The sequence below is a fragment of the Populus euphratica genome, unplaced genomic scaffold (assembly GCF_000495115.2).
Source record: "Populus euphratica unplaced genomic scaffold, PopEup_1.0 scaffold271.1, whole genome shotgun sequence".
NCBI lineage: Eukaryota > Viridiplantae > Streptophyta > Magnoliopsida > Malpighiales > Salicaceae > Populus > Populus euphratica.
In genome coordinates, this window is record NW_011499926.1 from 944,812 (window position 1) to 967,495 (window position 22,684).

At 34.8% G+C, this 22,684-nt stretch overlaps 4 protein-coding genes across 7 annotated transcripts; 1 reads left to right on the forward strand and 3 right to left on the reverse strand.

Annotated features, from left to right (window-relative positions):
- Positions 1–749: 749 nt before the first annotated feature.
- Positions 750–1,464, reverse strand: LOC105135732 (uncharacterized). The gene has a single exon (XM_011040762.1). It carries the CDS (start codon positions 1,237–1,239, stop codon positions 832–834), a length of 408 nt encoding a protein of 135 aa, XP_011039064.1. The 5' UTR covers positions 1,240–1,464; the 3' UTR covers positions 750–831.
- Positions 1,465–5,795: 4,331 nt separating this feature from the next.
- LOC105135733 (uncharacterized) lies at positions 5,796–7,000 on the reverse strand. The gene has a single exon (XM_011040763.1). The coding sequence runs from the start codon at positions 6,400–6,402 to the stop codon at positions 5,995–5,997; it is 408 nt and encodes a 135-aa protein (XP_011039065.1). The 5' UTR covers positions 6,403–7,000; the 3' UTR covers positions 5,796–5,994.
- A 1,986-nt stretch (positions 7,001–8,986) lies between these two features.
- On the reverse strand, positions 8,987–14,196 carry LOC105135734 (transmembrane protein 184B-like). 2 transcript variants are annotated; one of them, XM_011040764.1, is made up of 8 exons: positions 13,938–14,196; positions 13,710–13,796; positions 13,396–13,602; positions 12,862–12,935; positions 11,777–11,926; positions 11,337–11,622; positions 9,891–10,124; positions 8,987–9,802 (listed from the first exon to the last, which is right to left on the reverse strand). In XM_011040764.1, exons 3-8 carry the CDS (start codon positions 13,549–13,551, stop codon positions 9,443–9,445), a joined length of 1,260 nt encoding a protein of 419 aa, XP_011039066.1. In that variant the 5' UTR covers positions 13,552–13,602; positions 13,710–13,796; positions 13,938–14,196; the 3' UTR covers positions 8,987–9,442. The 2 variants fall into 2 exon arrangements, with proteins under 2 accessions (XP_011039066.1, XP_011039067.1); XM_011040765.1 differs by having other exon boundaries at positions 13,710–13,812.
- Positions 14,197–14,867: 671 nt separating this feature from the next.
- On the forward strand, positions 14,868–20,849 carry LOC105135735 (DEAD-box ATP-dependent RNA helicase 3, chloroplastic-like). 3 transcript variants are annotated; one of them, XM_011040766.1, is made up of 10 exons: positions 14,868–15,595; positions 15,921–16,057; positions 16,152–16,566; positions 16,830–16,928; positions 17,679–17,903; positions 18,247–18,624; positions 19,336–19,479; positions 19,580–19,675; positions 19,826–20,100; positions 20,533–20,849. In XM_011040766.1, exons 1-10 carry the CDS (start codon positions 15,116–15,118, stop codon positions 20,612–20,614), a joined length of 2,331 nt encoding a protein of 776 aa, XP_011039068.1. In that variant the 5' UTR covers positions 14,868–15,115; the 3' UTR covers positions 20,615–20,849. The 3 variants fall into 3 exon arrangements, with proteins under 3 accessions (XP_011039068.1, XP_011039069.1, XP_011039071.1); XM_011040767.1 differs by having other exon boundaries at positions 20,536–20,849; XM_011040769.1 differs by lacking the exons at positions 19,336–19,479; positions 19,580–19,675; positions 19,826–20,100; positions 20,533–20,849 and adding an exon at positions 18,909–19,073.
- Positions 20,850–22,684: the final 1,835 nt, after the last annotated feature.

Consider the following 22,684-nt stretch of genomic DNA (forward strand, 5'->3'; position numbering starts at 1 on the left):
GAACATCGGATCGGCTTTCATGCTAGGTAAGGTAGGGAGGAAAGGACGAGCTAGCGAAATGGGCCACAATAAATGTAGCTGATCATCATATCAATGCAATGGAAGTTTCTGGGGGAAAGCTTCGGCTCAAAGTTCAAAATATGCTGGAGATGCCGAACTCCTATTTCGGATTGTATGAATTGGGAAATGGAAGGGAGATTTGCTAATTCACCAGGCTGTCTGTACTTGAAACAAGGAGGACAATTTTCCATGCCTTGGCCCTCACCCGTGCATCAGGGATCACCCGTGTCCTATACACCTCTTCCTCATCAACTCGAAAACAATGTCTTGTATATATTCAAACTTATTTGGGCCATCCAAAATAGTCGGCAATGCATTGGCTGACAAAACACACGATGGAATCATCAAACGCTTTAGTGCAGGGAAGTTTTCTGCAATCGAAGAAGCAGTGCGAGGGCGCATGTACCCGAAAAGGGTTAGGCTATGAATGCACTAAACCTTGACATTCCACAATCTGTTGGTTTTTTAATTAGCTTCATCGTCATGACAACTTGATTTGGGTAATCAAAGAGGTGTGAAGAGTTAATTATGGCATAGGCTATATGTGCTGCAGTGCTTAATTAAGATGTTTGAAGTCTACAATCAATTAGTAACATGGTGGGTTAATAGAAATTAACCAGATATATGCCTTGGCATATCAAAACATTTCCATACTTGTTAGAGTACTTCATTCAGTAGTGCTAAGGAAGGAGACAAAGAATAATTGTGTATTTAAAGCAAGTTTATTTCTTTCTACTAAATTTATCTGCTGAAACATAAATATGCAAGCTCCTAAATGCATGTTAAGCTTGTATGAAGAGAACTCAGCCTTGTAGCGGTTTTAACAGATGGATGGGGATGGGATAAAACTGGAAGTCCCCAGTGAGTGGAAAAGATAATGTTGGGATACGGAGTCAGATCATCCATCATCTTGATTCTATCAATAACATGGGCATACACTTTTGCAATCCTGCTGTGTGGGCTTGGCATTAGGATCACAGACAACGCCTTGAAAGTGAGTTTCCTGGAGCGGGATAATCGAAGACCCTTTACCCCTCCATTCATTTTCTTCACCCAAAAACGCCATCGTCTAGGCCTTGCCATTAATTTTTCATGATATTGATCACCGCCATTAATAAGCTTCTCGTAGCGGAACCTCGAGGGGATTACAGCATTAGCTTGGAAACCCATCTGCAGCATTAACAAGAACTCCAGGTTAATGGACTGGAATAACAGGAGCTATAGGTCAGAAGTAGGACTTCGTCGACTGGAGCTGGTGCCTTGTTCGAGCAACAAATTAATACTTGCATGTGTGTGTAAGGAAGCAGAGCATTTAGAGGGTCAAGTGGAAGGAAGGGTGCATTGAATGTATCTAAGAGTAGTTAGATATATGCGGAATCTGATCAATTTAATTATAAATGTTGCTTCAGATACATAGCACTAGAATGCAAATGCAGAAAGGTAAAGACTGCTTGCCTACCTTTTTGATTCTTCAAGACACATGGCTAGCACTAGCTCCACGTCTTAAGAAATGGACAACAAGAGGGACATAAACTAGTTGATTGACTGTTAGAAACACACACTGCAACTTTCTTTGATTAACTAGTCAGTGGTTGATGAGATCTGATGCAGGCACTAGCAGGCATGCATGTGCAATGATTGATGCAAGCCCATGTTACTTGCTAGGATACAAATCAAATCCAATCATTTTATAAAAAGCAAAGGAATTTAAAGGAAATCTACAAGGCTGTTTATTCTTCACTTTTGACAGAGATCAGAGTCCACACTCCACCATCAATCAAGTCAACAATATCAACTGTCGGGCTAATTTGTACCTTGTCGAACAAAACAACGACGTATTGCTTACTCTTTTTATTTTTTTCCTTTTCCTTGTGGAAATTCATTTGCTCCAACTTGTTTTTTTTTTAAATTAAATAGCTAATGGACGGTTGTTATGTGGGTTAGTTTTTTTTTACCCGTTAGTTTAGAAAATAATACACTTACTGAAAATCTGGCAAACAATAATTGTTTGTACAATGGCATAACACCTTCTAAAACAAGTCTAATAATATTTGCTAAGAAATTGGCAAGGTTTATCATGTTAATCATGTAACATGAAACTCTTCAATAATTATATAATATGATCGGGGTTTTTTTTACTTTTTTAATTTATGATTTCATCTTTTTGTGTGATTTTTCTTTTTAAGGTATATATTTTTATATGTTTAACACACAACCTTTTTCTTTCAAAAAATAATATATATTTTAAAAGATTTAAATTTATTATTTTATGTTTGTGGGTGCTCATTTTATGGCATTTTCATCATTCTTGATAAGATTTATATCGTGTTAATGGTAAAATTAGAAGGAAGAACAAAAACAAAAATAGTTGACATATTATATATCCACATAAGTTTACCAAAAATATTAAGAGAAATGGATTTATCATAGTAAGTAATTAGAGTGTGTGTGTGTTATTTCAATACATATAAAAAAACCTTAAAAGAAAATTCACACAAAAATATGAAATCGTAAATTGAAAAAGCAAAAACAAACATATTAAATATTGAATAATTTCATGTTATATGATTAACATAATAAACCTTACCAATTTCTTAAAAAATATTATTACATTTGTTATGCCATTGTACAAAGAATTATTGTTTGTTAGACATCCACAGTGGAATTGCTTCTTTATACAATAATCTCATACTGTATCGAGTTTGGACTTGTAGGCCCTGAGAGATTGTATAGATGCGGGCCGTTTAATTAATGTTGCCTAAGAATACAATAGCCCAACTAATGCATTCTTCAGATTTACAGCCCACCTTAGTAAGGCCTAGTAGCCCATCCATATTTGTAAAGTCATAGTCCAATATTGGAGGAGGTTCCCTTTCAATACGGAGCCCATCGCCGCACATGAAATGGTAGCCCAACAACGTCACGCGCTCTGTTTTCTTTTTTACATGGGGTTTTAGATTTATTTAACAATAAAGAAATACTAATAAATTAATAATTAGGATGTATAAGATACCTTATGCATGTATCTTCCATTCTGTTCAGTCAGCGATAAACTAAATTTGCTTGACTTTTAGGAGCAAATTAAGCATACTACTTTGCTTGATTTTGATAGTTAATTAACATATATATAAATAATTAATCAAAATAAGTTCAGGAATGGGATGGGAGAGATAATCAATATTAATTTCTTCTTAACTAAACACAGTACGTGAGGCCACATGTGCACAAATTTGAGATCCCAAGCACATTAATTCATAAAATTCTGTCATGCAAGCAGCCAGCAGCCTGCAGCCTGCAGCCATTTGATTATGTTTTCCTTTTAAGGTCAAATAATAATTAAGCGCAATAGGCAGATCGGTGTGTAATGCAAGCAATTCATTCATTTAAACGTATATTAACGATCATCTGTTGGGATCTACTTTCGAAGATACCTTGCGTGCTTGCTACCTCTTAATGATGCGGATCTTCCATAAATAATGAATTAGAGGGTTGATCAACCAGCTAGAACATTGTTGTCATGGTTATTTATATAAATGCAAGCAAGGGAGAGATTTATTTTATGAGATAATCATATATTTCGAAGTAACTTACCATTAATTCCTTTTACTCTTATATATATATATATATATATGACTGTTACCGTATACTTTTGGAGCACTACAAAATTTCTTCAAATATAGCATTATAGGACTACTAAAAGTTGTGTTAATTGTGTTGTGGTTTGATAATAAATTAGTTACGGGTAGGATACAATAAAAAATAATTTCGAGAGAAAATAAATCTTTGAGGTTTATATTATTTAGTCGACAAATTTATGTGGAGGGCTAATCAATCATGTAGATTATTCGCTACTACAAAATTAATAAATATTGATAAAAAAATTTCACCCATAAATTATAAATTATAGTAATACTTATAAATAAAATGTTTCCTTCATTATTTCCATCTATATACACTAACAAATTTTTTTTGTCAATGTATATTAAAAAAATTACAGTAAAAAAAAATACAAAGGGCAAATGATATGGCATTAATACATATGACCTTACCAACATAATAAATCCATCCCTAATATGTATTTATGATTTCATAATAGTTTTTAAATTATAACCTGACTATCAAGTTTATTAGTATGTTTTAAAAAGTTGAAAAATAATTATTAAAATATTATTGCTATTAATTAATCACCGATAAAATTAAACTATTGGTTATATTGGTTAAATTAAACTATTAATTATAAATGATTTTTTTTATTAAAATATTATATTTACTTATGAAAATAAGAATCATTGAGGAAAGTTTTTTTGACGAACAATAATTGTTTATAAGTCTATCAATAAAAATCATCCAAAGTCCAACTATCGATATAATGTATTGCTAAAATTTATGGTAATGATTAAACTTTGAATTTTGGTGTAAATTTATGGTGGTGATTGTTTTGTGATTTATGGTAATGATTAAACTTTGAATTTTACAGAGATGGTGTAAATTTATGGTAGTGATTGTTTTGTGAACACACACACACATATATATATATAAAAGTAAGAACAATTTGAATCTATTTAAATATGCTTTTTAAAATTATTGATTGATTAAATTAATATTTTTTAAAATTAAAATATTTTTTAAAATTTCAAATGTTGAATTGAATGTATTTCAAAAAGAGAATGAATTCAAATTTTTTTTTGAAGAACTTGATGCATGAATTTATAAGTTGGAAACTTGAAGAAAGAAGCTTATCTGGTAGTGTTGTCTTTTGCAGCCATTGTTACAAAAAGTAGCCAAGTGGTAGCAGCAGCCAAAGAGGATCGGAACTAACACGACGGGAATTCCCGTGATACGTGAAAGAACAAGAGAAGGGTAGCTAGATTAATTTAATATTTAAGACTGCAACTGGGACAAGTCTTTGAGTCCTATGTCACATAATACCCAGATTTATATATAAAAGGGCAAATGGAGACCCATTTTTTTTAAATTAAAAAAAAAAACAAAAACTAATACAAACTGCAGCGTGATAGTATTAAAGTGCAATTACTAAATCATGGTTTTAATTTGTTTCCAAAGTTGAACAGCTAGCTCCATGGCTGGCTGGCTTGTGTGAATGATGAAAGTAAAAGCAAGGAATCGATGACTTTCTACACGTTGGCTTTCTTTCCACTTTGTGTGGAATATTTGACTTTTATTTTTTTTATTTAAAAGGCAAAGCCACTGCAATAGAATAGATGCTTCTCCTTATGTTAGAATTCAAACTTGCTTGCGATAATATTAATTAGATGCCGCTTTCCCAAAGCTAAAATATTAGTAATTAAATATTTATATGGAATTGCGTGATGCATCTAAAATTCAGCCTAGTTAATCTAGGATTACACACCTTCATTACATAATATTCATCTCTATGTTCAGTAGTCTTCGATTTCAAGAGAAGAAGACGAATTCATTACAATATCACTCTACAATTAAGACATGAAAGAATCCAGGCATAATTCTCTATGCGCGCAGCAGAGGTTTCGGTAACAAGATGAACACAATTTTCCACACCCACGCACATACATACAGTAAAGTGTTCCTCGATCGATTATATTTCAAGTTGCGGAACTTAATACATCAATCTTATCTTACACAGGAAAAAGGACTGCTTTTAGTTTTAGCATCTAGCATGCGCACAAGAGCGAAATTAATTAACAACAGCACCATGATCATATATATATATATATATATATATATATATATATAACTTAATTGAACATCAATGCTGTAATGAAGGATTTTAGCCCTTTAATATTCCCAGGCTAGCTAGCTAGAGCCAGGCATAAAAACTAATTCCCACACTAGAGAAACTAGGAAGAAACAGTTTTTTCCCCTGAAGAATAAATACTAGAAAAAGAAAAGAAAGAAAGAAAGAAAGAAACAGCCCAATATATATTTATAGTCCTCCTACCAGAAAGTGCAGGTGGATGAGTTGTGATGATTATGGTTGATGAGGCGAAGAAATCTTCTTCTGCGGCGACAGTAGAATGCAAAACGGAGTCTGGACCAAACCAACCTTCTAATTTTACGAGCAGATCTTAGTCTCAGCCACATCACTTTCTTCGCTCTTATCAAAGAACCCTTGATCCTTTCTGTTAGGGTTCTTTTCCTGCTGAACTGGTAGCTTCTAAGAAATAACTGTCTCTTCTCCATCATCACCACTGAGCTGCTGCTGCTGCTGTAATGCTCTGAACTATTGCTATATCCTCCTAATAACTCATTCCAAGTACCGCTACTGCTGCTCCTCGACAGCGGAGTTGGCCCCAGATGATGGCTAGTGTTGTAGCTGTAGTTGCGGTTCAATACTAGAGCCATGATGATCACTCCTGCTAGCTAGCTAGCTACCTGGTTATGTGTGCATGAAATGGAAATTGATGGATAGAAAGATAGAACTTTAGAAAAAAAAAAAAAAGGAAAGAAAGGAAGGAAGAAAAAGGTAGCTGGCTATCTATGATCTGATCTAAAATAAAACAGGTGAGAGATTTTAAAGCAGAGATAAATAAGCCAATACGTACAACATAAGAAGGGAGGGAGGAGGCGGAAGGGGAAGAGGCTAAGGGGTCTGTTTGGCTGGCGTTATAAGGGAATATAATAACTAAGTTGATGTTGCTTCTCCCTGTTGTGGAGTATTGTGCGAGCAGTGCGCCGCCGCAGTAGGAAGGAGCTGGACCCAAGCCGGACTTTTCCTTCCTTCTTTTATACTCTTGACACGTACGTTGGGTAGGAAATGGAAGGATAAAGATGGGCGGTCACGTACCTTTTGTGTTGTTCTTTCCCTTTTCTTTTCTCTCCCAAATTAAAAGCTTGGGTTTATGATGCATGCCGGATGTAGATGGCTGGTTAGGTTTGAAAAGTTTTCTGTGGATCGGTTTGGGTCAATCTATTCCTGCTGACCAGTTCAAGTAGTTCTTTAGGGGGGAAAAAAATATAATTCCAATATTATAATCTACAATGAATCATGCCTGCTGTACAGTGTTTTCCCACGCTAAACAAATTCTATTAATTATAACACACAAGGTGTGTTTCTGTTAATTAGTATTAACTACTAGCAGTACTTCTTTCCATTAGCCAGTATACGTTCTCTTTTCTCAGCCCTTGGTAGCACATGGCTTTCTTTCAAGTGCAGCACCAAGATCATCATGCCATGATAATGAGCCTCAAATAATCACAAGATGTGTCAAGTAGAAGCGTTCAGTTCATGCATGCAAGGCAATTTCCATGAAAAGGGCAAAAAAAAAGCTCTAGTCAGAATGCTTAGCTTTCTAAACTTTGACTCTGAAATATTACAGATCAAATAATCAGGACAGTTGTAACAAATGGCTACTAACATTAGCGCACAAAACCTGCCTTGCAAGTCTAAACATTCACTAGGAAATTGTCTCATCTTGATTCTCTGGAAATCACCTGTTGTCAACATTTGATACCTACAATCAAGACCTTAAGCATGTACTTTCACACCGAGACTACTTGTGTAGCAAATCTAAAATAATACTTGAAAATAGAGAGAGATTCCAACAAAATAAGTAAATAAATTCGTAAAATAAATCATCTAACTTGCGAAAACAATATAATCAGAGACTTTCAACTTTTAACCATGGCAAATAAATAATTCAGCACAGAGAATTTAACGGACTCAAAAGTCAAATGTGCTTTCTCCAATTTCTATGGTAGAGTCGAAAAATTAACAATACCTAATTGGAACTGTGGAAAAACACTGTTGATATAGAGTGAAAATAATAGTGTGATGATAGATTTGTCATGAGTTATTGAGAATATTTAGATATTTTCATAAGGTATACGAGTAGTTATTATGAGGTTGAAACAAATAAAATATTATTGAAAGGAAACATTTTAAAACTAGTGTTTGAGGATTTGTTTTTTATATTTTTACAATAATTTTTTTATTATTATCCAGTCATCTAAAATGTAGTTTTTATTTAAATAAATATATTAAAAATAAAAAAATAACTGATACAAGCAACACCTAATATATGATGACATTTTTATCTTTTTATATCTAATAAGTTGTAACAACATCCTCTATTTTTTTTAAATATTTTATTTTTAAAATTTAATTTAATTGTTAGTTACTTATCTTTTTATTATTTAATTGCTTTTAAAAGTGATTTTCACTCCTAACAACATCACAATAATATTTTTTAAAATTTATTTTTAATATCTGCATATTAAAACAATCCAAAAAACACAAAAATAATTAATTTGAAGCAATTTTTTTCTTCAAATTTTAAAGAAAAACACAAAAATAATTAATTTGAAGCAATGTTTTTCTTCAAATTTTAAAGAAAAAAAATTAAAACTCACTCCCAAACAATGCTTTAGTTAGGTGAATAATCCAAGTAGCAAAAATTTTTTTAAATACATTTACAATACCTAAACATTATATTTTTACAAAAAAAAAACCCTTGCACCAGCTGAAAGATCATTCGAGGGTGGGGTGGTTTTGCTTCACCCAGTAACATCATCAAGTGCAACAATTAGAATCATCAATTTACTTTGAATAACACAATTTAAACATCCATGAACAAAAATAACTATATTATTACTAAGATTATAATGACATCCCACGCATTTAGGAAAGACTTCCTGTCAAAGTAGAACTGTGGAAACCTGTTTCTTGTGACATGGTCAAATTTATGGGACACAAAAACCTGCCATGGTAACCAAAATATGCAGATTCCAGCATCAAACTTCAAATCCTACAACCTTTTCCAATTATTTGACAACAGCAAGAAAACCTAGAAGTACTCTTTCTTAGTATGCCATGATGCAAATAGTTATGACTAGGATGGCAAACCGAAATGTAAAAAAGCAATGATGAGTTAAATCCACAACTCACATAATGGCCCTGGCTTAGCACACATGCAACAGCAAAAACAAGTTCACAAGAATCAAAACGCAATTTCACGATGCAAATGGGAAATTGCAAACGGGAAATCTAAAATTTCCATATCTTGAACACAAGTGGAAGCAGGGTGGACAGTCATTGATATTTGAAGGGTAAACAAACAATTCAACCAATTTTATGGTGACCTCTAATGTCTTAAGTATGACGTCTATAAGTTCTGTATCTACAAAGCAGAATAGGCAACAAAGGTGGATAACCCTGGACAAACAGGCAACAATTGAGAAGCCTGACATCAGCAAGTGAAATGCTTAAACCAAATGAAAATAGAGGACTGAGGGCTATGAAACACTCTCAAGGAAATTGACACTAATGATAGCACACATTTCTGCACACATTGCTTTCCTGAAGCAGAAAGACAACCTCATATTCCTCAACTCTTTGCTTTAAGGGTACTTATCTTAACCATTTGTTTCAGTCCCTCCATTCTTGTCACCTACTAGTTTCATTTGCAGCAGCAACTTTTGCAGGGTAATTGGAGAAGTCCATGTCGATAAGTGACATGTCATATGGTGCAGATACAGAATTAGAAGAATCCATAAGAAGGGAAGATTTCATTGCATCAGAATGTGCAGAATTGAGCACTGTATCATTTTTGGGTGTGCTTGTGGCGGAGGAAGAGTGACTGGATAGCTGAATCTCGTCTATCTTGTTTCCAAATACGAGTTTGTTTTTCCTCACAGCATCCATCTCATGGCCTGTTGGCACAAAGGTTCGCGAGCGATACTTTCTTGTTCCCTCATCACCCTCAGTATGGTTGTAGAGCACATAATCATGATAAGTAGGTGCAAACTGCAAATATTTTAATAATCATTGGCATATAAATAGGCATGGTTTTGAAAGGACCCATGGGAGGAAACAAAAAACTTGTCAGGCATACCTGGTGAACAGTGTCATGGTATAAGTCATTCAACTTCAAGGCATGTGCAAGACTACGTGTCAGATCACATGAACCAGCAACATTTGCACCAGCATACTCTTTGTATGGAAATGCATAAAGATGACCAACAGCAGCTATAAGCATCTCAACGCATATAATAAAATCTTGAAACTGAGCAGCTTCCTCTGCATCCTTTATAAATCCAGACTTTGCAGCAAGAAATACCAGAACTCCCTAAAGAAGAAAAATAGAAACATAACCAGATCATCACACATTTCTTTTGCTTCCATCTTTTAATTGTCCACAGATAAATTTAACATGAGACTAGGACACTCAAAGAATAAAGTAGATGCATTCTACATTGAAGAAGTAAGAACAACTGAATTCCCCCACTCCGCTTTTTAGGCTCAGAAGGGGAGGCAGTTGGCCAGTGTATTAGGAGAATGAGAGTTTCAAAAGGTAATTACTCCCAAATCTAATAACTAATATTGAGGCAAAGAGGTAGATGATTCCTTTTAGCAGATGGATGCTAGGACCTAATAATGAAGGGATCCTATCCAAAAGCAACATTGGTTGTGCCATATCAAGAATTTTTACAAACTGAAGCTCCTATCGCAGACTGGTATCACTACACCAATATTGCAAAGAAGAAAAACAACAAAGAGAAGACAATAATAGTCTGCAAGTATATCTCTCACAATTCTAAGAGAAAGTAATAAGTTCTAAACAACATTACGCTGCAGTTACATATTACGAATTGATGCAGGAAGAATGTCAGAAAAAGAAGAATATGAATTTTTCCTAGGAGATTTATTTTCTTTCGTAGCATAAAAGACCCTTTGGAATTTCCTATCAAGTAGATTAGTTCTACAGACTCTAGAGAACCCCAAGGATTAACTGTGATTGTAAGGGGGCAGGGGGTATCATTGGAGAGCTCTTGAGAATTAAGGTTTGGGAGTCAGTCAAGGTACTACCTGAAATTGCTATTTACTCTACTTGATTTCTTCATGAATTTCAGTTAATGTATTAATCAATCTTAACTCTCTGCAACTTGTGCACAGACGGTGAATAGGGAAAGCTAAAAGGCACCAAGAGTTCAAAAAAGTAAAGTTGTCTAAAAATAGCAGCACAACTTAGGCAGCTGAAAAGGCTCGTTACATGTGTCCTCATACATGCGGGGCACAAAACATGACTTATCAGACTAAAACTTGCAGCAACTTTACCAGATAGGAAATCATGCAAAATCATGCAAAGGCCTGCATACAATCAAGTCATTTTGAATCCAGTAGGTATAAACTTGAAAAGTCACACGAGAATCATGTGCTTTCTCTGCTCTTCAGGGATAGCACAAAGACTTCAACTACAAGCACATTGCTTGCAAACAAAACTTTGAACAATCAGTCTGTAAAGCTTCATAATGAGAACAAACTGCGGATAAAGTTTTACCTGCCAGTAAGTCAAGAAAACAACAGATTTGATGATGATAAACTTTGGAACTGGATTGAAAGGCTGAAGGAGATCTTTGCATGCCACATAAAACAATGCCAAAGCATACAATGCCATTGTATATGAGATCATGTATATAATGGTGAGATACAGATACGATTGTTTAGGACTGAAATTCCCATCCTTGTATTTTCCTTTTGCATAAAGTATAAGGGTAACAGCAACTAAAAAAGGCTTCAGAATCACAAACTGCAAACAGCCCTGCTTGCACCTCCGAATAAAACGCCTGCATTGAATCAAAACTCAAAACTCAGACAGAAATTAATGATAACGAACTTTGGTGAATATACAACTGCAGATTATGGAGTACACATTTTCTGAACAAAACAGGTCAATGAGATTTGTGCATTCCCCAAAGCCATAAACAAAGAGGAACTCACCCATCCAATGGTACGGGAGGAAAGCAACAAGTCATCAAACACCATGATGGCTTCATAGCCCGCCCACTTAAACTTAGCACAACTGCTCCAGGGCCACCAACCCATGCCAGGCATAAGGACAGAAAGTTATAAATGACCCAAGCTTCATAACTGAAACAGTTAATAAATCATTAGCATAAATGGTTCATGCAGTAAATACTGCACAAAGAAAGCTTCTTAGCCCCTGCAATGGGAATATTATCATTACAAGATCCTAGTTGTCTACATAAATTTTTTTGGGATACTATAGGATGCAGGACATGGTTGGCTTATTCATTCCAAGGTGCATGAAGTAGAATAACATTTAACAGTAATAGTGTCAAATTTACAGAATGATAACACAAAAGGAAGGTGAAAAACATTGAGCCAGTTACTGTCACCCCTTGGTTCAACAATGGTAGAAAGGGGAAGGTGGTCAATCTATGCTGCTGCAGAACACAGGGAAGACCCCATGTCCCACAGTGGCATCTCAAGAGACTATCAAATGACACACCAGCTAAATATGTGGATCTAACCCAGATCAGACCACTTGCGGGCCTCAGAAGAACCCTTGGATTGATACCTGGTGACACAGCCATCCAGATTAATAGTAACACTACCATCACAACCACTGTGCCATCACATAGTCACCATGACCATTTCAAAACAATACCATCACCAGACAATGTTTGCAATCAACCATTCTTCCATAGGAAATCTTAGTGTTTTGAGCTTAAATGCCCTACTGATTCGATGTACAATTGCATTTATGAACACTAAATGTCTGGGTAATACAATCTGTATGCCCACAAGAGTAATTCAACTGTCCATTTGTATTTTGAAGCGAGATACAAGGAAAGGAAAAGGAAGGAAAATTTAAGCTAACAATTAATGATTGTTGGTAATCAATAACTCCAAGCTCATGTAGGAATGATACATAGATGCTTGCTATCGTAATCCACTTTGTTAGGAAATAGTGACATTTGGATATCAATACAAATTTAGATACACACTATACAAATAGATAGAGGCTACTGCAATTTTTTAAAGCAATGAAATACACTTACACTTCACGTATGGAATTGAAATAGATTGAACTCTCAGGTAAAATTAGGGACAAGAAAGACATCAATGCATAAACCTGTGAGCATTTGACCAAAAGAAAATCTTTCTCAGTTACACCTTCCAGAAACAGCAAAAGCAAAAGGACAAACAGATTGTTCCGCATGCTTTATGAATATATTAACATGCAGTCATGCACAAAGTATAGCTTCTGCGCATTTTAGATCATTCGTTCACAAATATTTCTTTGAACATGCTTAACTGACTGTTAAAGGTGAAGATTTTTTTTTCTTAAAGAAAACTAGACAAAATACTCTGATCATGATTATTAAATAAAACATCTTTCTACTCACTTTCCTTTTCCCATGTTTATTAAAAAAAAGGAAGGTTCTGCTAGATTATAAGCGCACATTTTTTCCTTATTTACTATCTTGGTGATTTGGTCAAATCTCTCTTTTCTTCTTCATTTTCCTTCATGCTTCTTGATTGAACTAGTATAGATAAAATAGCAGCAAGTGAAAAAGAAGAGAAGCACAAACCGGGACCATAAAGATGATGCGGACAATGTATCTCTGATAAGTAGGTTCAGTGTAATTCAGAAGGTGCCTGTAGATGTGGAAAATAGCCAAAGCCATAGCTCCCAAGGCGCAAAAGAAAGCAATAATGCTAAAGTAAATTGGCAGCAATTCAGCCATCGTGAGCAAGCAAGAAAAATAACTAATCAACCAGAAGGAAAAAAATTGTGCCTACAATCATCCAAATAAATGAACAAATAGTTAACGACTGAAAAATAAAAAAATAAAATTGGCGAAAGCAGAAGAATAATGAGCGTAAGAAGTATATAGGAAGGAACCTTGATGAGTGAGTTAATTAATAATAATATATTTTAATATTTTTCTTCATAAAATTGGAGGTGCAGGAGCTTTGTAAATCGCGAACCCTGAACCGAATCATTACTGTCAGAAAGAGGAGAAAGATTGACAAATAAAAAAATAATACTGTAGCTACAAATAAATAAATGTAAAAGTGGTAGTGTTAATTGATGAATATGGAGATGATAGAAATGAAACCACCAACTTACAGAATATTAATTAGGGAGAGGTGACGAGATCTGACTGACGGAGTCGGAGTGTCAAGGAAGTAAAAAGGGAAAGATAAGGAGGCGTTGCTCCTCCGTTTACTCAAATAGCTAGCACGCAATTATGGCGGATGAGAGGATTGATATCGCTGTTAGACAGACGGAGGGAGGGGATTGCAATTTCAATATATCTGTTCTCCAATTTCTTACTTCTCCAATTTCTTTCTCTCTTCCTTTATTTCGTTATTTTTCTTTGCCAGCTCTTTTCTTTTCTCCCTTAAACCAAAAAAGGTTTAATAATTAATTTAACTGCGGGAAATTACGGGTATGTTTGGAACCGCTGCAAATCGTGTTTTTAAATTTTTTTTATTAATTCTTCTTTTATATTTTTAATATATCTCTGAATAAAGAATACTTATTTAATAAAAAATAAAAATAATATTTATCAAAATAAATTAATAATAATAATAATAATATTTTTTTTTATCAAAATAACAATAATAATCCGAGTATAGTATTTTTTTAATAAAAAATTACTTCTATGTAAGTGTGGCTGTTTTTTTTTAATCAGAAAATTAAATTAAAAAAATAATAAAGCATTAATGCCAACTGGCCAATGACCTGGACAAGATGGAGGTCATAAGAAATAATAATCTCTTAATGCTATTAATTTTGCTAATAACACCAAATGAAGATTCATCAAGTGATTTTATTCGAAAGAAAAAAAACTTGGGACCTTTCTTTTTCTCCTGGTGTTTTTTTTTTTCTTAAGTGAAAAAAAGAAAGAAAGAGAGGTGGGTTAATGGGCCAGTGAGCGAGCCCACAAAATGAAGTCCAGAAAATAAAATATCTCCTATGAATCATCAGATCAGAATGCTCATTGTATATTGGCCTTTGTTCAGGGCAGCAAACATAGTTAAATACAGGTAACTATCGTTCTATATTATTTATCGACAAGTTAAAGAGCGAAGGAAGAGGTGGAGGTTTCCAAGGCCATAAGTTTTTGAGAAGGCGCGCCCTTATCTTCCTTCTTCCCCTTCCCACTCTTACTTTGCACTATACACTACAAACTCGCTTGCCGCCTGCACCCCTTAAACATCACATTATCTCTATACTTCCACCTCTCCCTTCTCTTCCCTTTAGCAGAGGGTGAAATTAAGAAGAAGAAGAACAAAAAAAAAATGGCTTCTACTTGTACTGTAATTGGGGTTTCTTCTCTATTCCCTTCTACTACTACTAATAGTTGTAGAAGAGCAACGACGACGACGCATTCGTCACCAGCTATACCATGTCCTTCTTCGTCGTCTGCTCCTTTTTTGTCCGAAAGGCCTCCTCATTTCAATTCTTTAATAGCCAAAACGCAACTTAGCTTTAAACACAGCCTTATTATTAATAATAGCAGCAGCATCTTCTCTCCTCCTAGTGCTATCGCTTCCCCAAATTCCATCCTGAGCGAAGAGGCCTTCAAGGGGCTAGATGGGTTTTCTGATTTCGAAGACGATGTCGAAGCCGGCGGTGCTGATGTCCATTACGCTTCTTCTGAAACTGAGCCAAGTAGCAATACTAGTGAGGACGAACTTGACGTTTCTAAATTGGGTTTGCCTCACCGCCTTGTCCAAACCCTCCAGAATCGAGGAATCACTCACCTTTTCCCCATTCAAGTCTGTACTTCCCTCTTTTCCTCTTTATCTTGTTCTTGTTTGTTACTGCTATTTATATCCTCTGGCTTTTATTATCACTATCATTATTTTTCTCACGTTCCATTACATTGCGCTTCACATTTCTTAGTTAACTAGTTTACTCTTTTTCTTTGCTTTTTTACTGCATTAACAATACATGCTGTTATTTGAGATATCATCAATGTCCCGTCCCTAATTTTCCTAGGACATCACTTGTTTGAGATATTTAGTTAGTTTACTTTCTTGTACAATGTTATTATCCCTTTTCTAAGCACTCAACTTATGCTTTTGATTTTCAATGATTTAGAGAGCTGTTTTAATTCCGGCTCTGGAAGGTCGAGATCTCATTGCTCGTGCAAAGACTGGGACTGGCAAGACATTAGCCTTCGGCATTCTGATCATCAAACGCCTTACTGAAGATGCTGAGCTAAGAGGCTCGCAAAGGTGGGTGCTCACTACACCTGCCTCACATGTCTTCTACCCTTTGTTAATGTGGATTCATGTGCTTCATTAATGTTTTTCTTTTGCTTCTTAACAGGCGAACTGGTAGGCTTCCTAAAGTTTTGGTCCTTGCACCTACTCGGGAGCTAGCAAAGCAAGTAGAGAAAGAAATTAAAGAGTCTGCACCTTATTTGAGCACTGTTTGTGTCTATGGAGGGGTTTCGTATGTCACACAACAAAGTGCTCTTTCTCGTGGAGTTGACGTTGTGGTTGGAACTCCTGGTCGAATCATTGACCTTTTGAAAGGTAACAGCCTCAAATTGGGAGAGGTTGAATATTTGGTCCTTGACGAGGCTGATCAAATGCTTTCATTTGGATTTGAGGAGGATGTGGAAGTTATTTTAGAAAATCTACCATCAAAGCGACAGAGCATGCTTTTCTCTGCAACTATGCCTACCTGGGTTAAAAAATTGGCAAGGAAATATTTGGATAATCCTTTGCAAATTGACTTGGTACAATCCCCTTTCTATTATCATGTCCGTGTGTTCTTTGATTCTTGTTATGCAAGTTTCTGCTGGTACTGGATAATTAGAGAACTTTACTAGCACACTATTTTTTGGAGTTGGGTGTGGAAAAGAAAAGAAAAAATAAACAAAATGAATAAGTTACTGCTTGCACCTTGACAGTAAACAAGAAGATTAATAAATTTATCTTATTTACCTTTGTGATGGATTTAAACCTAAAAACATGTTTGTAATCCTTTCCTCTTTCACAGGTTGGTGATCAAGAGGAAAAGCTGGCAGAAGGAATCAAACTTTATGCTCTATCGGCTACCGCAGCTTCGAAGCGTACCATTCTTAGTGATCTTGTAACGGTATGAGTTGGCAGTCCCATCATTCAAAATCTATTCATGTCTTTATTATTGGAGTTTCTACAGGTGCCTGAGCCTGCACAAGTTCTGAAGAGAGCTTTGTGCAAGCATTGCTCATTCAGAACAAAAAATAAAATAAAATAAAATAAAATAAAATGCTGCATTAGCTTACTTTCAAGAGAATAAAACTAAAAATATATCAATTTTGTCCTTGTATATGAGGTGTCAACATCCCATCATATCTTAATTCAAAAAAAAAAAAAGGCATTGCAGGATTTTAACCTTTTTCCCCCCAAAGAATATGTATACACTGTATTTAAAGATTCCAGGACTTCTTAAATAGACACTGTTAGTTTGCTATATTTTAGAGGATTGTCACAGAATCTGTGCAAGCAAACTTTGGAAAACTGAACTTGGGGAAGCACTTCCATGATAAGCAACTAAGACCATTCTTGAATTCTGTGGACACACTTGAATACTTTTCATTTAGAAAATCCTACAAAGATTTTGTTATACACCTTTATTTGTGTCCTTTACATCTATCTGAGTGAAAATCGGCACTTACAGTGACAAACTTTTGTCTTTTATAATAAGACATTGACGTTGTTAGCAAATTTTTACTGTTGAATGCATTATTTGTTTCATACATTATCAATTACTGTCATGATAATGGGACTCATTATTGATTGAAGTGATTTCAGAACCAGAGGTAACTGTTGTTTCTAAAGCAGAGAACATTTCCATTATATTTAGGTTTATGCGAAGGGTGGGAAGACTATTATCTTTACCCGGACCAAACGAGATGCTGATGAAGTCTCTATGGCGCTAACAAACACTATAGCTTCGGAGGCATTGCATGGAGATATATCTCAGCATCAGAGGGAGAGAACTTTGAATGGTTTTCGACAGGGAAAGTTCACTGTGCTTGTTGCCACTGACGTTGCATCTCGTGGGCTTGATATCCCAAACGTTGATTTGGTAAAGTCATGGAATTGCTATTGTTATGATTACATAAGAAATTTATATTACTCTTGTAATATTGATGATTAGATGATTAGATTTTGTATGTTTTGGCACTCCGAGAGTATGGAATTTTTCTCATTAACTCTGAGTGAGACAGGTTAAGTTGTTATTATAATGATGTGAGAAAAGTGCTTCAATCATTATGAAAAGCATGAATGTAGAAATATGATATTCAATGCCTAGATAACTTTCCACACAAGATCTTTCAATTGAATTTTTTCCATTCCTTTTTTTTTATCCCGAACACCCAGGCTGTTTTTTAAACAGCTAAGAAACTTGTGCTGACCCTTTTCTCCAGATTATCCACTATGAACTTCCCAATGATGCAGAAACTTTTGTGCATCGCTCTGGTCGTACTGGACGTGCAGGGAAGGAAGGTACAGCCATTTTGATGTTCACTAGCAGTCAAAGGAGGACTGTCAGATCCCTTGAGCGTGATGCAGGGTGCAAGTTTGAGTTTGTTAGTCCACCAGCAATTGAAGAGGTTTTGGAGTCATCAGCTGAGCAAGTCGTTGCCACTCTAAGTGGAGTTCATCCTGAGTCTGTAGAGTTTTTCACCCCAACTGCCCAGAAATTGATTGAAGAACAAGGAACAAGTGCTCTTGCTGCTGCACTAGCACATTTGAGTGGATTTTCTCAGCCTCCTTCATCTCGGTCTCTCATTAGCCATGAACAAGTAAATAACTAGCAATCAGATTTCAAATAAAAACTAAGTGCTTGATTTTTCTTTTAGGCATTGCTCCTCATGAAATTTACAGATTTGATGTGATCTAATGTGCAATGATTGCTTGTTTCCCTTTTTAATCAGGCTAGTCTCTAGTTGGACAGTAATTTAGTTAACTTACTGCTGCTGTTTAAATAATATTAAGAAATCACTTGCAAAAAGTGTCTTATTTGCAATGCAAGTGGTTGGTGGGACTGCTCGCTTTTCTTTCACATTTTCACTCAATCGTGCTGAAGACAACTTGCCATAACACCTGTGATCATGTTCCATGGATGCTAGTTTTGCTGTCAGCTAAATTCCCTGATTTCTCAGAACCATGTTTACTTAATTGTACATGCAGCCTTGGCACATTCCTGAGTCTGTTATTTTCTGTTGCGAACTTCTAGAAGCATTTCCTTTTCTGATTAACATGCAGATGATATCCTTTTTCTACTCCTGAAATGTAGTAAATATGCAACCCATCAGGTATTATGATTAGGATGTGGTCTGGTATTTTGTTTAATCATTTTCTGTGCTTGACAACTTATCTATTTGCTATTTTTAATTTTTTTTCTTTGGATAATTGCAGTATATTTGTTTCCTTTACTATTAAAGGTGGACTACAACCTTTATAGCTATTTTAGCATCTTGCTGGTAACTTGAACTGGACCTTTGTATCTGCAGGGATGGGCAACGTTGCAGTTGACTCGGGATCCAACATATTCTAGAGGGTTTCTATCTGCTAGATCTGTTACTGGATTTCTTTCTGATGTTTATCCTGCAGCAGCTGATGAAGTTGGAAAAATACATGTTATTGCAGATGAAAGGGTGTGTTTCTGCAAAATGTTTTGAACATGTTCAGTGGATTCTTTTCTTCTTGATGCATTTCATTCTTTAAAACAAGTTAAATATAATAAGTTTATATCAGGTTCAGGGAGCAGTTTTTGATCTTCCAGAGGAGATTGCAAAAGAATTGTTGAATAAGCAAATACCACCTGGAAACACTATTGCGAAGATCACCAAGGTTCTTTTTAGATTTTGGCCACTCATTATCATTGTTTCTACATGACCACATAGGCTGCTTGAATTAGCTGCACTGATAGTATGCAGCCTAAAATCCGTAGATTATGTCTCTGGCAGAGTAGTAAAATCTTTTTATTAACTTTGTTTGCAGTTGCCTGCATTGCAAGATGATGGTCCTCCAGGTGATTTTTATGGGAGGTTTTCTAGCAGGGATCGCCCTGCTAGAGGGGGTCCTAGGGGCCAGAGAGGTGGCTTTAGATCTTCCCGTGGTCGGGGAAGTGGTAGAGATTCTGATGATGAAGGAATGTACAGGCGTGGTGGTCGAAGTAACAGTAATGAGAATAGTTGGTCCCGGATGTCGAGAAGCAGTGGAGATGATTGGCTGATAGGTGGTAGAAGATCAAGTAGGCCACCATCTCGGGATAGGTATATCCTTTTCTCATAGCAAACTTGGGTTCATTTTTCCAGTCAATATTGCTAGCATGATTAACCTTAAAAGCATAAGCCACATCAATAGCAATGACAGCTTTAGTGGGCTCATCTCTTGGCCTAGACTTGCCTGTGTTCCTCTTGTTTAATTCTTTCCCTGCAATGTTGTTTGGTATTCTGGTTGAATCCAGTAGTCATGCACTCGATCAGATCTTTGGTGACCTCAATAGGATGAGATTTGGGTACATGCATGATGTTGGCACCTGGTGGATTTCTTTTTTTGTTTTTCTCCTGTTTTTTTTTTTTTTTTTGTTTCCTTTTTTGCTGTTTTGTGTGATTGAGGGTTTGGACATATTTGGTCATACAAGTTTCAGTCATCCCTTATATACAGATGCATTGAAATTGAAATGGTATCTTTATTGTGCATAACAGAAGCTTCGGAGGCTCTTGTTTTAATTGTGGGCGGTCAGGGCATAGAGCATCAGAATGCCCTAATAGGAAAGATTTTTAGTCGTCTTCTTGACTTATGGATTTTTGGCACTGTGAAGTTGGAGACTGCTGCCGTTGGGGTCGCTGGGAATTGCCTTTTATTTTGTTTGCAACTGTAGGCCTGATAACATTCCCACGGGAAGGAGGGGATTCAATTTGAAATTGGTGCACTCGTGTGTGGTGGATTCTGATATTTTATTTGCTGCTTTGATCGAACAATTCTTTTCTAAGATTATCATTCAAATGTCTACAAAACTTACTTACTGCCATGCTCTCATGCTTGCTAATGGCATATTTTATCTTATACTAGTTAAAATATACTACATATTTGCTAACAAATATGTATTTTTTTTTTTTGTAATTTTTGTTTTATTTCATTCCAATTAGCGAGGAGATGATCCTCCATACTTTCCTAGTAGATAGTACCATTGAGTTTCATTTTAGCAAATAACTTTTTATTTTTAGACAAATTAGATCAATTAAAAGAGTGATTCATATCACAATTGCACCTATTAAAAATGCTCAGGGCATGATAGTTAGAAGATGGGGTGCTAACTTTGTTACAGCTTTGTTATTATTGTTGGGGTAACTTTGCTTGTAGCGATAATAGTGTAAATGTATCTATACTAGCTTTAAGATCACAATAATGTATCTATACTAGCTGTAAGATCACAATAATTTTTGCAAGTAAAAACTAAATATGAAAAGTTATATATAAATAGTAAAAGCCAAATAATGATCTATTAAATAGCTTTGTTATCATTGTTGGGGTAACTTTGCTTGTAGCTCTAATGGCGTAAATGTATCTACTCTAACTTTGAGATCACAACAATTTTTCCAAGTAAAAACATTATAAAAATAAAAGCTAATTTTAATTCTTTTTATTCAATGCAACAAGAAAAAATTAAAAAAGACTAAATATGAAAATAGATTGCAAAAATATAATTTAAGCAAAAATATTAAAGTGGACAAGAGAGATGTGAGGAAAAGAAATAAGAGAAAAGTTTTGAAGAAGAGGAGATGGGAGAGGAGTCAACAAATTTGCAATTTTTATTAATTTATTAAAATTATCTATAATGTGAAAAGTTATACATAAATAGTAAAAGCCAAATCATGACCTATTAAATAAAATCTTGCAGCTTTGTTATTATTGTTGGGGTAATTTTGCTTGTAGTTATAATGGCGTAAATGTATCTACTCTAGCTTTGAGATCACAACAATTTTTTCAAGTAAAAACATTATAAAAATAAAAGCTAATTTTAATTTTTTTATTCAATGCAACAAGAAAAAATTAAAAAAAAATAAATACGAAAATGAATTGCAAAAATATAATGTAAGCAAAAATATTAAAGTGGAGAAGAGAGATGTGAGGAAAAGAAGTAAATAAGAGAAAATTTTCGAAGTAGGAGCCGAAGAAGAGGAGATTGGGGAGGAGTTAACAACTCTGCAATTTTTATTAATTCATTAAAACTATCTATAATGTGAAAAGTTATATATAAATAGTAAAAGCCAAATCATGACCTCTTAAATAAAATTGTTCAAAAAAATAATAAAAATAATCCTAATTAATAAATACAAATTAAAAATCTAATTACATGCGGTTGAGCATTTTCAATCTCTTTCGATCAAAAAGTGAAATTTTTCATCGAAATATATATTCACATTATCTATGACACTGTTATAATATATCTATTACATTCTACGTTATGAGGTTAAAAGAGATCATATATATATATATATATATATATATATAACATGTGCTTTTGTAAAGTAAGGTTTCAACACTGATCAAGATTCAAGATGCCCATGCTCGTTATGAAGGAGAAGTGGTGCTGCAGTAATGGCATCTTGATCTCTACTCTATTAGAAGATAATTTCCTTGCAACTCTTGCTAGCAAAAAGAGCACTAGGAGGGAATTCTTTTAATTTCTTAAAAAAATATAAAGGAATAATTTTTTTAACCTTTCAACCATAAATACCTTGGTGACTCGGGTGCCAAAGGATAAAGTATTGGGAGGAATGGAGGAAGAGTAGACAGAGGAAGTAGCCACCTCTAAGCATAATAATCAGCAAAAATAATAATCTATAAAAA

Excerpts from the sequence above, each read along its gene's own strand:
- LOC105135732 (XM_011040762.1), bottom strand. The coding sequence starts at position 1,239 with ATGCTGCAGATGGGTTTCCAAGCTAATGCTGTAATCCCCTCGAGGTTC.
- LOC105135733 (XM_011040763.1), bottom strand. The coding sequence starts at position 6,402 with ATGGCTCTAGTATTGAACCGCAACTACAGCTACAACACTAGCCATCAT.
- LOC105135734 (XM_011040764.1), bottom strand. The coding sequence starts at position 13,551 with ATGGCTGAATTGCTGCCAATTTACTTTAGCATTATTGCTTTCTTTTGC. Across the intron at positions 12,936-13,395 it reads GCATCATCTTTATGGTCCCG|GTTTATGCATTGATGTCTTT; the intron begins GTTTGTGCTTCT and ends AAATGCTCACAG. Across the intron at positions 10,125-11,336 it reads TTTTCTTGACTTACTGGCAG|GGAGTTCTGGTATTTCTTGC; the intron begins GTAAAACTTTAT and ends TTTCTTCTTTAG.
- LOC105135735 (XM_011040766.1), top strand. The coding sequence starts at position 15,116 with ATGGCTTCTACTTGTACTGTAATTGGGGTTTCTTCTCTATTCCCTTCT. Across the intron at positions 16,567-16,829 it reads ATCCTTTGCAAATTGACTTG|GTTGGTGATCAAGAGGAAAA; the intron begins GTACAATCCCCT and ends CCTCTTTCACAG. Across the intron at positions 18,625-19,335 it reads CTCTCATTAGCCATGAACAA|GGATGGGCAACGTTGCAGTT; the intron begins GTAAATAACTAG and ends TTGTATCTGCAG.